We start from the raw sequence: 18006 nt of genomic DNA on the forward strand, positions 1-18006 counted from the left end.
GTGCTGTGCCCGCCGCTGCCCGCGCTCACCCGCGCGGCGCGGGAGGCTCTTCCCGAGTTTCTCCGGCGCCGAGGGCATCCCGCCGCTCCGCGCTGTCCCGGTGCCCCCCGGCCCGCCCGCGGGCAGCCCCCGGCCCGGCGCGGCGCCGCCAGCAGAGGGCTCGCTCCGCCCGGGAAGGCGCCCGGCGGCCCCGGCGCCGCGGGCAGAGCGTCCGCAGCGGCCCCGCGGGCGGGCAGCGCGCCCCGCGCCCATGTGCGCGCCTGGGCGGGCGGCCCCCGGCGGCCGCGCAGCGCAGGCCGGGCCGGGAGGACGCGGGCCGCCCTCGGAGCACCGGGAGAGCCGCTGCTCTCCGCGGGCGGCCGGGCCGCGCTCCTGCGCGGGACGGGCGGGAGAGGCCGCGCTCCGCGCCCACGAGGAGAGCGGCGGGGCGAGGCGGCGGCCCGACGAGCGGGCGCCCGGCCGGGCGGAGCTGCCGGCGGCTGCCCCGGGCAGGGCAGCATCTCCCGGGGCGCGGCGGCTCGCGTGAGCGGCGGCGTGCGGAGGGCGGGGGGAGGCGGCGGCTCCCGCCTCAGCCTTCCCCAGCAGAGGGTGCCTGCCGGTGGGAAGGGGGAAGCCGCGCTCTCCTGGACTTTTGTGGGAGTGGGGGTTGTGTTGTGTGTGTGGGTTTTAAGGGGGGTGGGGTGGGTTAGGAGAGAGTCTGTGGTTTCCATGGAGATGAAGCTGAAAGTGCAGGAAATTTAAAGGCTTTGGGTCCTTGCAAAGCAGACAAACTGGTGCCAACGTGCGTGGCTGCTGTTGCTGCTGAGGAGGCTGCTTTGCAAACGGCGGAGAGGAGCGGGGAGGAAGAATCGGCAGCTACTTCTTCCACACGCAAGGGCAGACAACGAGGAGCGGCAGCAACAAGCAGAATTCGGAACAAAAAGAGGCATCTCCCGTTCCCGGGAAGGGCGAGAAGAAGCACCAGCAGCAGCAGAATTTTGGAGCGGCTCCACCAGGAGAAATTTTATAGAGAAGCCTGCAAGAGAGAGTGTTTGCGGGGGGCTTGTTCTCCGTGCTTATCAGGGGGCTGTCTTTGCTGGTGGTGCGGCGAGTGGAGATCGTGATCCCCTTCAAAGACGAGCTGTTTTGGATATCCCCGTACAAGTTTTCTGATGTATTTGCTTGCACCTTCTTCCCTTGCTGTTTGGTGAATCCAGCCCCCCTTCCCCCCCCCCCCCCACCGGTCTCCCAAGGATGGATCATTCCCAGTGCCTTGTGACTATATACGCCTTGGTGGTTCTGCTGGGTCTTCGGCTAGAGCAGGGCGCCTGCCAGCACTATCTACACATTCGACCGGCTCCCAGCGACAACTTGCCCTTGGTGGATCTAATCGAGCACCCGGACCCTATCTTTGACCCCAAGGAGAAGGATCTTAACGAGACCTTGCTAAGGAACCTCATGGGTGGACACTTCGACCCCAACTTTATGGCTGTTTCTTTGCCCGAGGACCGGCTCGGAGTGGACGATCTAGCTGAGCTGGACTTGCTGCTCAGGCAGAGACCCTCGGGTGCGATGCCCAGCGAAATCAAAGGGCTGGAGTTCTACGATGGGCTGCAGCCGGGCAAGAAGCACAGGCTGAGCAAGAAGCTGCGCAGGAAGCTGCAGATGTGGCTTTGGTCCCAGACCTTCTGCCCGGTCCTATACACGTGGAACGATCTCGGCAGCCGCTTTTGGCCCCGGTATGTCAAAGTGGGCAGCTGCTACAGTAAAAGGTCTTGTTCAGTCCCCGAAGGCATGGTTTGCAAACCTGCCAAGTCCGTGCATTTAACGATCCTGAGGTGGAGGTGCCAGCGCCGGGGCGGGCAGAGATGCACATGGATACCCATCCAGTACCCCATCATTTCGGAGTGTAAGTGCTCCTGCTAGGGCTGGCACTTCTCTTCGCGCCCCTTCTCCAGCGGACTCACGTGGACCTTTGCTGCAACTGAAATAAAAGACATTTGCTTTCTGGTTAACGTTGTAATGCACTGTAACGTGTAGGAGAATGTATATTGTGTGTATATATGGCACCGGTTTAATATACTATTAAAAGGTCAGTATTATACGTGAAATAATCAGCGTCTACTGTATTTTCAAGACTATTACCCTGATCGTTGCTAATGTATTCTTTTTTTTTAATTTATATTCCAGAGAGAAGTTGCTTCGGTTTGGCGAAGTAGGTTTTTTGTTGGTGTTTTTTTTTAATAAAAGGATTAAAAAATACAAACCAAACTTTTTGATAAGAAAACTTTGATAATATTTTCCATTATTCGGAAAGCGTGTGTGTGAGGGTTTTTTTTTTTTTTCTTTTTCCTTACGGACTTCAGATTTAAAATAAAAATGAATAAACGCCTAGAGCACAATGTTATTGTAAATAGAGAGAACAGTTCGAATGACTTAATCCTATGTAAATGAAGAGTATCTCCTATTTATTCTTTATATCCTCGTAGTAAAAGTGCAGTGCAGAATTAAAGTCAACCACTAAAACACGAGCCGTTTGGATTCTGTTTGCTTTTTGGTTTGGCCGCCGTCGGGGGGGCTTTCTTCTCTCTCCTCCTCGTTCTCCACGCTCAGCAGGACGTTTCGTGGTGGCAGGGGGAGGTGGGAACCTGCTCACGACTCTGTTAGAGGGGCTCTGCGGCACCTAGACCGCCGGAGTGCCGCGGGCTCCCGCCCCGCAGGATGGGGGGCGGCCGGCAGGGGGGTCCCTCCGCTCCGCTCTGCGCTGTCCCCCGCGGAGCCGCTCCCGCGGCCGCGCAGCCCCGGCGAGCTCGGTGGCAGCTGCTCGGGGATTTTTCTTTTAACCGCTTGACATTTCATTTACAACGGGACACGTGTCTTTCACACCTACCATTGTGGTGGGACACTGCTGAAACTTGACCCCTGGGCTTTGGGGGGTTTCAGCGCAGACACGTTATTAGCCTGATCCTGTGACAGCCCCGCACACCGCCCGGCCCGGCCCGGTTAACTCTTTAGGCTCCCGCCAGCGCCGGGCCGTCGGCACCCTAATGGGCTGCCCGGGGCTGCGGGGCTCGGGGACTGCACCCCCTCCGTCGAGCCTCCTCCCCCCAGGCAGCCCGGGGAGCACCGTGCCCTGCAGCCGCGGAACACCGCGCTGTACCGCCGATGCTGCCGCGGGGAGCCCGAGCCCCGCCGCCGCCCGCTCCCGGCCCGCCCCCCGGGGCCGCCCCCGCCCGCTGCCCGCGGTGCTGCGGAACGGCCCGGCCCGGCCCGCGGGGCTCCGCGGACCCGCAGCTGTCCCGCGGCTCCGTCGGGACCCGGCCCAATTAGAGACGTGTTGGACTTTTACGTGCTGGGAGAGCCGGCGGTTCGTATCTCATAGATACCAACTGCGAAAACAAACTCTCCACGTGTTCTTCAAAGGCTCCCTGACAGTGCAGAAAGCCTTTTCCTTATTTATCTTGGAGCCAAAAAAACTCTTTTTTTTTTTTTTTTTTTTTTTTAATTTCTCCTCCAAAACTCGGAGGGAATCTATGCTAATCATTTTAAACCCGTGGGTCTTTCACAGAGACGAGCCAGCCCTGCTTTCTCTAACGCTTAGTTCGGTATCTCCGAATGCATATTCATTCCCTCGCTCAGTTTCTCGGTGCGTTTTACCGCCCGTCTCTTTGCTCTAATTTCAATAGTTTTGGGAGGGGGGAAGAAAATCAGATCTTGGGACATTTAGGGTATTCATTAACCTAGTGAAGAGGAACAGAGGCATTATTACTCACATAGAAGGCACCCTGCCCCCATGTCTATCTAAGGGTTCATTGTAAAAGGATTAAAAGTTAAAGACCTTCATCTTATGATTCTTTCATTTAATCTTCGTGGCGCCTGAAAGACATGCTGGATGGATGATCACATTTAAAATATTCCTAATGTCGGCTACCTTAGGACTCCAGGCAGGGCAAACAAACGTAATTTATTTCCAGAAGAAAGGGTATATTGAGATGTTTAAGTTTATGAACCACCATTACCATGTATATTTGTTAGGTTCTGACAAATACCCAAATAACATTAAAATCAGCCATTCATCACATATGAATTTATGCAAAACCTTGTATGCCTGGGGCCAATATTTTTTTAGACAGAGTTTCACTTGCAAAAAAAAAAAAAAAAAAAAGTTTATTTAAAAAAAAAGCAAGAGTTTTTCATGACTGGTAAACACGAGAATTATGTGAACAGAAACTATTTCATGCTGGGATGGCAGCCAGGGACTCGGGAATGTCAACAAAAGTTCTCCGAAGGTTGAAAATGTCACTGGATTACAATACAAGGTCCTTTGCCCCATTAGCAAACTTTGCTAAAGTAATATTCCCACTACTTAGCAAGGGGGCTCACCCAGTGATTTATCTGTCTGTGATCCCAGCAATGGGGCAAACAGGGACTTCATCTGGAAACCACCTCTGACTGCTGGCTTCAGGATTTAAATTTTTTTATGCCTGCTGAGCTGAGTGTGTATTGGTGACTGTTACATGAGTGTAAAAGAAGTGTGCTGTTAATGTAGTCTAAATATTTATCACCATATCTGTCTTAATTTTAATCCAAGGGTCATTGTTACCAGAGAGTCATGTGTACATACATGCTTTCTCAGCCAATAGCACCCTGTTAATAAATTCATGAGAATATTTTGGGTTTTAAAAAATCAAGTTTCACCATCCATAAGGCCCATGATTTTTATTTTTTTTTTTTAATAAATAGCTAAATTTTGTCAGCTGGTAGATCAAAAGTAAACTAGTAGTTTTCACTGTTGTTTCTGGTCAGGTTCACTTTTTGGTCCTCCTGCCCTAGTGTTGAAATGTTTGGCTTGTAGTGGAAGTGTTTCAAGCCAAACAAATAAAATATCTTTCTGATGAATGTTTCCATGCAAATCTATTTAATATTAGATTTTGTAATATGTTTTTGTAGCAAAATTGAATTATAGCTTTTCTAAATAGAAATCAATTCATAACACAGCCAGTTTTTCTTTGCTGATCTTTGTAGTGGCATCATAAGACTGCACAAAGACCACTGTGGGGAAGAAATAAGAGAAAAGTTTAAAGTTTGCTTTTAGATACTCTGCAGTTTCTTCTTTTGCAATTTTAGTGTCTTAAAGCATAATAATGGGAATTTCAATTAACTTCTGTGTCTGCCATAGGCTCAGCTGAGTCATTTAACCTGTGTGCTGCAGTTCCTTGTGAGGAGAACAGGACTTCATCTTCTTTGCCACTTTATCAGTCTTTATCAGAATAATCTGTTCTCTCACACCACGTGTTTATTCAAAATCTAGTAAAGTTAAGGCCCAGTGTTCAAGGGAGGGTCCTCTATGACGTTGCATTTAGCATCCAAGCCATTGTCTTTGCCAGTGCAGAGCAGCATTCTACATATCATTCTCCAATGCTTTATACTTCTGATTATAAGGGAAGAACATGTGGCTTTTAACCAAAGTTGTGATGATGGCTAATTTGAAAGTGCTAAGAGGAACACAGTCAATAAAAGCATAAAAAAGCAAACCAGTGTAATTTGTCCAAAGTAACTAATTCAAAATTAGTTCAGATAGTGTGAAGAAAATGAACCAATTAGGAAACATTACACATTAAAGTGTTGTGTCCTCACATACATACTTAATTGAAAAATCTATTTGATTTCTTTTATCATTTTCAAAATACCACCACAAAGGTGAGTTCTTGAGATTGCATGAGGGCACTGTGGAGTCATCACCAAAATAACCCCAGCTAGAAATTAGAGCAGTAGTATTTGGGTAAATACTGGACAAGATTTTCTTCTTCCATAATTTTAATAGAGAAATAATCTTAATTTAGTTACATCAACACCTTGAAAAAAATTCCCAGCAGTTCACCTCACTGGGCTGTGTTATATAAATGTAATCTGCACCACATTGGCTGGATCTTAGACACATTAAAGGGAAGATATTCCAGCTTGGAGATTCGCCAGAAATCTTCATTGAAAGCTGAAATAAATATAATGACGTCATCATATAATGTAACGTCATAGCTTTCAAGGTGAGCCAAACCGAAGGTATGCTGGCAGGGGAATGTTGCCACCTGGTAGATCCATGCTAGGAATAGATACGATACTCTCATGCAGCAGGGAGGAGAACAGCCACACTCTTCCTGGAGTGCCCACAAGGATCCTGCAGTGTTTCTGTGCCTGCAGGTCCAGTGGGAGCCTTGCTGCACATGGGAGCTGCAGGATCTGTGTCAATGCTCTCTTTTAAGAGAGCAGCTCCAGCAAATTTGAAGAGACCTTTTCATTCCCTCTTCCCTGCTCCCAGGCCAAGCAAGAAGCTCCAGTGGTTAAAAAGAAGGGAATGAATACAGTCACTTGAAACAACTGTTGGAATGGTTCAGACAGGAACAGAAATATTCAGCAATCAACATTAAAGACTCTAAATCCTTGGAGGTGTTATTGCAGGATCAGCAGCTTACAGCCCTCTTCGTGAAGCCTGGGTACCAATGTATTACTGTTAAGTCCCCTGCAGCTTGTTCCCTGAGGGGAAAGTAGCTGCCCTGTGTGATGTGCTTTTGAAGAGTCTGGGAGAAAATCTACTGCAGAGAAATCTGCACGGGTGTAATGTCACAGTGAGTCACTTTTCCCTGCTGAATGGTGGGACAGGAGTGCAGAGATGCCACAATTTAGGCTCTGACTATGTTGGTGGATGGCTTAGATGGAAACCGGCTGAGTTGATGCTGTGGGAGCTCACTGGTTGTAGTTCTCCCTCTCTGGGGGTATGTTCATGTGCCTTCGAGCATCGTGCTCTGAGTCAGCACTCAATGCCAGACCAACCTGTGCGTGCACTGAGGCCCTGCCAGCCTGCAGATGTCCTGGAAAGCTTTGGAGCCACCCCTGTGGGGGGCTCTGGCTGTGTGTGGGTGCTCCCATCCCAGAGCCCAGCTGAACTGACTGAAGCAGCAGCACCAACTGAAGGCACACAGATCCCGGCACTGACGGGTCTGGAGTCTGCTCTTCACCCAGGACAGACATCACCCAGCACTCAGGTCTCTCCCGTGGAGAATCCCAGAGTAGTCACTGCATCAGATAATCATAACAGAGTTTGAAAATAGGTTTCACACTCCCTCCTCGTTGTTTTCTTTCCCTCATGAGAGGGGGAGTGGCAAGGTTCCCATCACAAAGAACGTTACTCAGAACCAGAACAGATCTTAAGGCACAACACTAAAAACCTGTATGCAATGGAGAAGGACTGGGTGGCTCGAGGGATTGGTAATGGTATAAAGAGCTTTTCACCACTAGGCTTCTGGCTCTGATCCAGAGGTAGTAACTGAAAGCCACAGTCATCTGATGCCTGCAGAGTGGGCTCTGTAGAATAAGTTGTTGGTCTCTGCATAGATCCTACCAAGCAGGATCCCGATCACAAAGCCACCACCAGAACTGTCATACTTGCAGGGATTCTCAATCCAAACTGCAAAATGAAACAGGAATGAGGATGTTTGATCTGTGTTTGTGATTAGTAGCTTAGCAGTTTATGATTGTGATTATGATTGATTGTGATTGTGATGACTGTGATTGTGATTGTGATTGTGATTGTGATTGTGATTGTGATTGTGATTGTGATTGTGAAGAGTATATTTTTGCTGGGTATTTTTCTTTTGTGGGGAAGGGATTAAATTAGGAGAATGTAGCCAGTATAGCTCCTTGTATTGATACAACCCTAACAGCATTTTCCTTCTGGCATAGTAATGCCTTTATTTTTGGCCTACACCTGGCAACTTACTACCTGGCTTGGATGCAAACCGTGGTCCAGAGGAAGATAGAGCAAACAGAAGAGCCAGGCACTCCTGTATTAATTGAAGTGCCTCCTGCACTGGGTGGTGTAAATAACTTCATAAGAAGTGCCTCTTACACCTACTGGTGCAAATACCTTATTTACAGCAGCGCAACTTCCCAGGGCTCAGGTTAGAGGTTACCCTTCCATAGGATTCCAAATCACACAGCTCTGAGCACACATTTCTCTGGACAATTTCAGAATATCGTTGCCAGGCTGCTGTGTTGTACCTGTGCAATAAAAAATATCCAGTACCTTTCTCGGCAATAAATAAGCTGAGTTTAACTTGAAGTATTAGGGAAAAGAAGTACATAAAACCCTTATATATTTATATAAGGGCCAGTGTAAACATCAGTCCTCTGTTTTAAAATGAACCTTCTGGTATTCCAGGCACTTCATAATATTGTCTGGGAGTGAAAAATGGACAGAAAATAATTTTCCCTCACTCCCTCTCCTAGTTTGCTTTGGACATTTAGACACTGCATATCTAGCCAGGTTTATTTTGCCTTTTGTGTGGATTTGTTCCTCCAAGGGCATTCCATTTTTCACACAGCAACAGAATGTTGAATAATATTGCACAGATATTATTGTAAACATGCATAAATTATTAGAGAGATTTTATACCCCAGTGAGACAAGCTGAAATACTATCTTTTAAAATTGGGTGGACTTCCAAGTTCATCATGTCCTTTTGGAATAAGTGGGTAAATTTTTGTTTTGTAGGTAATACTTGCACAATAAATGAGGTCATTGACCTGAACCTTGAAGCTCTTGTTAATAAGCCTCAGTTAAAACCAATGCCTAAATTAGGTCTCAGTGCTACATCTCCTGGCCACAGAAACACCCAGGTACCTCTCCTCACTCTCATTGTATCTGCTCCTGCCTTCATGAGGGTGTGAAGAGCCCTTTTCACCCAGCAGTGTACTGGGTCTGTGGGGGGTTCAGCCTGGCAGGACTCCAGGTGCCCACCAACGCTGCTGTTATCGCTCCTCATCTGGATGGGGGGCAGAAAATACAACAAGGGGTTCTTGGGTCAACATAAAGGCAGGGAAAAATCCCTCACCAATTACCATAACAGGCAAAACAGACTTAGCTTGGGGAAATTTATTTATTACCAATCAAATCAGAGTACTGAGAAACAAAACCAAATCTTAAAACACCTCCCCTCCACCCCTCCCTTCTTTCCAGGCTTAAATGCACTCCTGATTTTCTCTGCTTCCTCCCCACCAGCAGCACACAGGATTGGAAATGGGGGCTGGGGTCAGATCATCACGTGTCATTATTCTGTTGTTCCTCCCTGCAGAGAGAGAGAATTCCTCACACTCTTCCCTGCTCCAGGGTGGGCTCCTCTCTCCATGAGGCCACAGGTCCTGCCAGCTCCAGCATGGGCTTCCCATAGGACAGCTTGGCCTGGGCTCCTCCAGGGCTGCAGGTGGATGTCTGCTCCACGGGGGACCCAGGGACAGCCTTCCTGACCATGGTCTTCACCAGGGGCTGCAGGGAAATCTCTGCTCCTGGAGGTGCCTGGAGCACCTCCTCCCCCTCCTTCTCCACTGACCTGGGTGTCTGCAGAGTTGTTTCTCTCCACTATTCTCACTCCTCTCTGTGGCTGAAGTAGCTGGATTTTTTTTTTTTCCATTTCTAAATATCTTTGCCCAGAGGCTCTCCCGCCACGGCTGATGGGCTCAGCCTTGGTCCACCTTGGAGCCAGCTGGAATTGGCTCTGTGGGACATGGGGGAAGCTTTTCACTGAAGGCATCCCTGTAGGCCCCCCAGCTGCCCAAACCTGGCCACACAAAGCCAGCACGGTTGTGTGTGTGCACAGTGGAGTTTCTGGTGAGCTGGGAAGTCTAATAAAGCTCCCTGAGCACTACATGAAGAAGGCATTAAGGCTGGACCACCAGGTTGGGAATAGTTACACTGTACTTAAGCTGTCTTCAGAAGTGCACAGCGTTCTGCTCTGAGCCAGAAAACCTTGAGCACAACTTGGCCAAGGCTTCACAAGCGCCTCCTCAGAAGGACTCACTGCTCACCCCACATGTCTGTAGCTCTCTCTTGGACCAGCTGAAACCTCAGCACCCTGTACCAGAGTCCCGAGGGAACCGGGAGCAGCTTGGGTGTTCAGGGGAGGGCTGTTATACCTAACCAGGAACAGCTGAGTGTTGTGGTTTGTATAAACTGTTTGCCATGTATGTGTGGCATGTGGCAGTAAATGAAACACTTACTTTAAAACTTATTGAAGTTCTTTCAGCAAAAAAATTAATGTGGGGTTGGCTTTTATGCGTTGTTTCAAATGAAGCTGAGATTTATACACCTTATTAGCCTAAACACTGCCCTGAATATCTCTCATATCTTATGGGAAATCAAATATCAGAGATCACTGTTAATTTCCCATCTATGGTAAGAACAAAAAAATGAGTAAGTCTAATGAAGTGGCATGTAGTCAAATGTTCAGACTGTAATCATCCACGAAATATTTAAAGCAATCTGAAAGAAACTTTTCAGACTAGGCAGACTAAGTTTCTCTTACTCCTAAGCTTCTGAGAGATGCCAGCAAACTTTAAGGTTAACATTTTCAGTCCTGGGTGCCTGAGATTAGGCATCTTCTTCAATAAAGTGACATCTATGGCAGGAAAAACTTTTGGTTTGAATTTTTGGATGCAGGAATTCACCGCTCTCAGTAGGAGACAATGATAATACACCACACTGTGAAAAACAGCAGATGTAGCTTTACTGCTATGTACAAGACTCTGTCTGATATGGTGAATTTTGTAATTGGTTATAATAAGGTGTTTTGTTTTGTTTTGTTTCATTTTCAAAAGAGCTAATAGATGCACATTTTTTTTAATGGTGCATTTAGGTATATAACATTCCTAGGAGCTGCAGAAAACCCCATTTCCAAATCTTCTCACTCTAAAGTAATGAGAAAAAGAGGTGGACGTGGAGTTTCTCACAGACAAGAGAAATCTTAAAGCAAAATAATTGGATTCTAAGCCATATATTCTGTCAGGGGGGATTTATAGGGGTAAAGGGAGGATGGGGGAGGAAGAGCTAATACAGCATCACCCTCTTTTCACTTTTTTCCCCTCCTTCTGCCTTCCACCAGTGTGGGTGATGTTGTCACATGCTGAAGGAGTGGTTGAGTCCCCTCCGTCCTTCATTTCAGCTCTACATCAGTCCCTGCAGATGTGATGGATAAACATATTGACTTCAATACAGTTATTTTATGCCAATCAAATTTCTTCATCTGCTTTTAAAAATATGAAGTATTTTCAAAGATCTCTTTTTCTATTTCTTATTGCCTAGAATCTTTCTGTCTTTGGTACAGTAATTACTTGTCACTGAAGTTTCTCTTTACCTGTTATATTTTCCCTGAAGGTTGTCCTAATATTGTGATTAAAATATTTTTTTACTAAATAGTAGGTGTTCTGTGAAATTGCACATTTTGTCTTGCAGGTTTAGCTTTGTGGAATTTCTTTCACTTTCTGTAAAAACAGAGCAAAACATGGACTTTAATGTTCATAACTGGGAGACCATAGAGATTAATACAGTCTGCCATATAGACAGCACGGTCCAACCACCCTAATTTCAGTTGAAAACAAAATATGTTTAAAACATTGCTGGAGCAGTGAATGATTGATCTGAACCATAAGTAGCTCTACTGTGAGTATAAAATAGCCCCATTACAAATCATCCCCAAATCTCCTCTTTCCTCAGAGACTCTTGAGCATCATTTCTGTGATGCCACTTGGAATGTGTGAGTCAAATATGTTATTTATTTCAAAGTATGCCTTCCAGCCTTATGGAGCAATTCTACAGTTTATTCTGTAACCCTTGTCCCTCTTCTTGGTATTTTGGATTCATATGAGTGTTCCTGCTGTAAATTGCTCAAAATAGTTTAGGTTCTGTAAGACAGTAAATGCTCCTGGCCCTACCTGTGCAAATTGTCTTACTAAGGTAAATAAATTTATCTACTGGTACAGTCTGAGAAAAATATTTTGCCCCAGTTTTTCTGGGGCAAAACCAGTGACTCATTGGCAGCGTAACATTTTATAGATTCCTATCAGCTGAAAAATCTGGCCGCTTTGAGCTTTGAAAACAATAAACTATTTTTTTTTTATAAAAGATTTTGTTCTGATTTTTTCAGGGTAATACCTGTTGATTTTTTAAACTTAGTGGGTTTTTTCATTTTAGAAGTCCTCATTCAATTCTGTTACAAAAATCCATTTCTTTTCAGCCTGCATAAACTGAAATCCCATTTCAATCAAAATTATACATGGAGCATGAGGCGAAGATGGAACAGAGCATTCCATGTGATTCTGAGCCAGTATTTCTTATTTTTCAGCTCACTAAATTTTTTTTAAATGTATTATTTTTGAGTTCAAAGTATATATTTAAATTATTCACCAGACCTGTGAGGAATGGAAAATTTAGATTGTCTCAGGGCTCAAATCAGGTGCCAGATCCATGGCTGCAGTAAATCAGCATAGCTGTGCAGATGTCAGGTGAGCTGGGTGGTTTTATGCCAGCAAGGAATCCATCTCCATTTAAATATTTGGCTCAGTAGGAATGTGTAGATGGACTCTTCAGGTGGCTATGGCTTGGGGCTGAGATCTTGAGAGGAAAGACTTGCAAGGCAAAAGTACTACCTGACTTACCTGTGGCACTAATGTGTGATGTTTGCATACTAAGTGTGTGCATGGCCAGTATTACATGAATTCCCTTCCACACTTCTTCACTAGGAATATTAAAAGTTGCATAACCTCCAAGTCTTTCTATGAGCTGTTGATTAGCATTCCACCAGGATCACTAACCTATTGGAGTGTCTGTCACTATTGGTGGAAAAGAGTCTTTTATTTTCTTCTCAAATGATTTTGCTTTTCTTCAGTGGTGTCCATAGCAACCCATACTGGTAGTGATGAGTCCCTGATTCTGTTGCAGGCTTTCCACAGCAGTGTCTTGCCAGGAACAACAGCTGACCCAGCCTTGTGAGGCTGCTGGGGGACACGAAGCCACACTGGCTCTCCTGAGCAATGGGAGGGGTCTTTCCACACATGGCAGGTCAGTTCTAGTAAGTGGTGTGGCTAATTTCTGGTCACACTGACATTTTCTCTTATTCTGAACACAGTGATGGGAATCTTACCCTAGAAGGTCTTTTGCCTGAAACCTGAAATTCACCTTTTCTGAATGTGTCAGTGCACAGATAGTCTCCTGAGCAATGGGAGGGGTCTTTCCACACATGGCAGGTCAGTTCTAGTAAGTGGTGTGGCTAATTTCTGGTCACACTGACATTTTCTCTTATTCTGAACACAGTGATGGGAATCTTACCCTAGAAGGTCTTTTGCCTGAAACCTGAAATTCACCTTTTCTGAATGTGTCAGTGCACAGATAGTCTAACTATTTCCATGAGTATGAGTTTGCTACTCCAAGCTGAAAGTTAGTTCTGGTAGCAAATAGTCTGGGGAAGAGGTTGTCCAGAATATGGCCAAGGGACCAGGAAAGCAGTTTGTCCCTTAATCTTTTCAGTCATCTCTCCTTGTTTTAACCTTTTTGTCTAAGTAAAAGACATCTCAAGAAATGATTCATCTGCAATACAGACTATCTTTGCTGCAGACTTCAAATCAGAACCAACAATCTAATGTCCCTCAGATAAGAATGACTTCATTACCTAGACTCAAACTGGCAAGGAAGACAAAATGCTCTCTTGTGGTCTCTTGTGCCTTAACCTAACAAGTGCTGGACTTAGTAAGAATTGGCTTTATATCACAACGTGCATAAAGCAGGGACTAGATCCAGTGACCTTTCTTCATGCAAGCAATTCTTGCTCACATATGTAATCAGTGGGATGGTTTGCTTAGGTAAAATTTCCCTGCATGTGTAAAAGTGGAAAGGACCTGGACAAAATTCCACAGTTTTTCTTTCTCTGACTCATACTTGTCTCTGGATTTACTTTGTGTGTGTATTGGCACTGCCATTGCATCCAAGCCCCAAGTACATCTCTGCAGCTCTTTAGGTTGCATTTCGAGTGCCAAACAGACATCCTGCATTTCTCATGCACCCGTAGAAGATCTGCCTTTTGGAAGCAAGAAGTCTTGACCAAATGTCTGTTGCATGAAAGGAAAATTATTTGTGCTGACTGAAATGCCCCTGGCATCTTCATTTGTGCTGGTGGTGTGTCAGTTCTGGTGTTCAGTGTCATTTCTTCCAGGCCAGCTTCGCCCTGAAGCCCTGGACTGAGGGTCCCAGCTGAGCTGGGGCCAAGCACAAGGAAGGTTGTGTGAACAGATGGACAGGCAGAAGTCAATAGAGCGTGCCTGAGTGTGAGAGCAGAGCTCACAGGTGGGAATGGCCAAATGTCTGTCTGTACTGTGGTTAGGGGGACATACCATTGCTAATTCTGCTCTGGGCTGACTTAACTGAAAAAAGGAATTCTTCCCTTACCACATAAGGAGAGATTTTGGCCTGTTGGAATTGCCTGGGTGGTGCAAAGGAAGGTGGGGTGTAGAGAGACATTCTAATTAAGTCTCTATCCCCTTTTGTTCATATCTTTTTAGGAAAGCCCCCGTGGAATAGACCAAAATAAGCTCCTACCCCTAGCTGAATAAGTTGTCAGGGTGCAGAACTATATTCTGCAGACTTATGCATGTGTAAGGGGTGTGTAACATTTTTGTCTGAATGGAGCCCTATGTTCTCATAATTTATAGTAAGTAATCTTATTTGCAAAGCATGCCCTTACAGTTTTAAAAAACAGGTTAATTGACTTGCATAAAAATCAAACATGTCAAAGTTTTCCATCTCGACACAAACACCACATTGAGCAGCACATTGCTACAATAGCCATGATGCAGTCTGAGCTACCTATTGAGATATTTCATAAACCAAAATGGAATCTTAAAAAGTTTGTCAGTTTTGCATACCTCTGAGTTTCTGAATTTAGGAGTCCATTACTCTACTAATTATACAATGTTTTATTTTTTTCCTTGTGTAAATAAACAAACTTGTGTCTGAATTTTGGCAAGGGGCACTAGAAGCCAATTAGAAGGTGTTCCCAATGTATTACAGTATTACAAACAAGATGCCTTTTCTTAGAAAGGCGAACACACTATGTTTCTTTTAATGAGTGTGAAAATATACCAGTTGCTTAATCACTAGCAACTTATAGTTATAAGCATAAGTGAGTCCTTTCTCAGGAATGAAAAACATAGCTTAGTTTCTTTACTAACAGATGACATTTTAATTTAAGGCTCCAGTTTTTGTCTGGAAGGGCTAAAATATCTGAATTATTTGAGAGAGAAAAAGGGGGTAGAGGGGGGCTATGGGAGAGCAGGCAGGTTTTTCTTTGAATAGACTTCACCCCATGCTCCTTTGAGTGGTGAGAGGAGTGTGTGTCCCCTCAGGCTGTGTCTGCAATGCCATCTGAGGTACTGTGCCATGTCTAGCATGAAACTGGATCCAAAACTAAAGCACCGTGACTTACTTAAGAGTATAATATTCTTTCTGCATGTTTTAGGTCTGGGTTGGAGCAGCATCCCCAGCAGATTGAGCCCAAGGAAGGATAGTGGCCCAGCTATAGTTTCTTCCCATGGTCCTCTTCTGGGTGAAAAACAGGAATACAGCCTGCAGTTACTTTGAAAGGATAAAGCATCCTCCTGTGCAGCCCAGGCAAGTCACAATATGCTCGTTGTGAAGCAACAAAAATATTAAGCTGGATAAGAGGCTGGATAGAACAAATAGCTCCATATAGAGACCCTTTATCCTTGTTTTCCTTGAAATGTTTGTCTAGAAACATAAAGATCGCTTGATTTATGACTTGTTCAACAAGCTCCCAATCAGATGGTGTTGCATTCAGAGCAGTGAATCTGTCAGCCTGGCACTGCTCCACTGCAGCCAGTGGAGTGCTGAAAATTCCACACGACACATCCCCAGCTGCTGCTCAAAGGGGTTATGGCAGGAGTGTGGTGCTTGTCAGCAAATAGAAGTGTGGAAGGATCTGGACCATCACAATTTTTAATCCTTCTCAGAAAAATAAAATAAGCCTTGAGAAAGCTCTCCAGTGTTACTTAAAAATAGAAGAAAGAGTGTTAGTGGTTTTATACGGATTATATAAATTACTAGTTTATTAAAAAAAGGGATAATTTTAAAAAGAGAAAATTTCCGTTGAAGGGAATGTTTAACTTATTTGCATCACTTTATGGATATTTTTTTTCTTACATTTAAATATAGTTAAATCTTGTAAAGCAGAATTTTTCTCTTTCCTTTTTTGTTCTTTTTTTAATTCTTTTTGTCAAATAATGCTGTCTCTGCTTCAGAGCACCCTAGCTTCTTGTGTGCCATCCTCAGTGCTGCTCAGCCTTGTGGCCTTGAGCTGGAGCTCAGTAAGTTACTGTGCCTGGCTTCATCCAGGATCTGTGCAGGTACTCTTAATTCAAGGGAGGGCAATGCTGACTTAGCCAGAAAACCAAGCACAGGAGGTTTAATCCAAAGCCAGCTACACTGCCCAGCTTTAGTTGTGCCAGGTACATGAGTTAGATTCCTAAGTTAGCAGTTTGTGTCTCGGGTTCCAGTGGAGCGTTCAGAGAGGCAGAACACAGCCTATTTACTGCCTTATGTGCTCTAAAGCACCATCAGAATTTTCACACAGGCATTTTAATAACTGCAAAAGCAGCTCAGGAGTCCCTGAAAGATAAGGATGAAGAAAAGGAAGAAAATGTAGAAAATTGCCCCTTGTGCTGTGATTTTTTAGTAGAAAGTCGATCTTGTCAAAAAAATTGGGTTATTTTTTCCTTTTGCTAATGCATCTCAAAATGTTCAGGTTCTGAAAAAATTGTGAGGCTTTGATTGGGTAGAAAACCTTCTGTTAAAACCAGGAAAAAAAATCAGGTTTGCTTGTAAAAATTCTTTGGATTTCAGTACCCAAAAGTGGAGGGGAAGATCTTTGTTCAAAACTAAAACATTTCAGCTTTCTTTCACTGAAAACCAAAAAGTTGTCATTGAATTTTTTGTGGTGAAAGTAATAGTTTCTAATCTAGTTCTGAGATTTTCCAGGACATTTAGGGAATAGCAAGCTATGCTCTGGATGGGGACACAGAAAGACAAAGTTCTCAGCTTTGTCAGAGCTTTCTGACCATTTCTTTGGGTATGTCCACATGCCCTGATACAGGTGACTCAGGGCTCTGCTGGAGTCAGTTATGTCTAGGTCGGTAGAAAATAACCACTTAATGTTTTTTTTGCCTCAGTTTTTCTTCTGTAAAATGGGACTAATATTCTTGACCTCTTTTCTCTCCTCAGTGTGTTGGTGCTCTCTGACAGGGTCTGTGTCTCTTGGCAAATGAGGTCCTGTTTGTAGCTGCAGAGACATGGCTGTTAAAGGCTCCTGGTAGTACTGCTAAGGAGAGAATATATGTCTAAATACTCCCTTTTATTCAGATTTTTATAAGCATTTTGCTTTACTAGGAAAGATCCTCAACCATTTTAAATTTGGAATGTGTCCACCAAAGGGAGAGCAGCTCTACCAACTTACACCAACTGAAGAGCTTGGCCCCAAAGTGTGCTTTTGGGGGGAAAAGTAAACTTTTGGTGTAGGAATCCTTTTGTTAATACAATTAGCATATCTTGTGTTTACAGCATTTTTAAAAGTTCTGTTAAAAATAAATTCTAGAATTCCTGGATAAATAAATACTATACAGAAGAGTCCTCTGTAGCCACAAAGGTGCCAAAAATTATCAGTAATCCTCAGTCAGATGGAATGTACAGTTGGCAAGGGGATGGCAGGAAAAAGTCCTCACCAGTTCTGCCTCATATTCCCATACAATGAGAGATGCCAAGTTTTTCTGTTAGTGTCTGTGATGCAGTTGAAGATGGGAATGTTTGTCATTACAGAGACCTTGTTTTGGTTAAATAACCAGTGAAAGGCTCAGTTCAGTTGCATATTTTTCCATCACTAGACGTCAATTTCACATGAGCTGCTTTATTTTGTTAATGAAATTTGACCTTCATTTTTTCTCCCTCTGCATTTAACTCAGTTTAGGTCAAAACATATACTATGCAAATGAAGAACCACAAGTCCAGCCCACTAGTGATGTGGTTTTAAAGTCATGAATAAAAATAAAAATTATTTACAGGCTAGTCTGGGGCAATATACGCCTTGAAAACTGTCATCCAGGATCCTGGCAGCTGACGTATGTATTTATTTAGGCTTTTACA

At 44.8% G+C, this 18006-nt stretch overlaps 1 protein-coding gene across 1 annotated transcript; it reads left to right on the plus strand.

The window, feature by feature from the left end:
* The first annotated feature begins 727 nt into the window (after positions 1-727).
* NOG (noggin) lies at positions 728-2510 on the plus strand. The gene has a single exon (XM_053994748.1). It carries the CDS (start codon positions 1234-1236, stop codon positions 1903-1905), a length of 672 nt encoding a protein of 223 aa, XP_053850723.1. The 5' UTR covers positions 728-1233; the 3' UTR covers positions 1906-2510.
* The last annotated feature ends 15496 nt before the right edge of the window (positions 2511-18006 follow it).

The sequence above is a fragment of the Vidua macroura genome, chromosome 19, assembly GCF_024509145.1.
Source record: "Vidua macroura isolate BioBank_ID:100142 chromosome 19, ASM2450914v1, whole genome shotgun sequence".
NCBI lineage: Eukaryota > Metazoa > Chordata > Aves > Passeriformes > Viduidae > Vidua > Vidua macroura.

Coding starts and splice junctions, on each gene's coding strand:
- NOG (XM_053994748.1), top strand. CDS start 1,234: ATGGATCATTCCCAGTGCCTTGTGACTATATACGCCTTGGTGGTTCTG.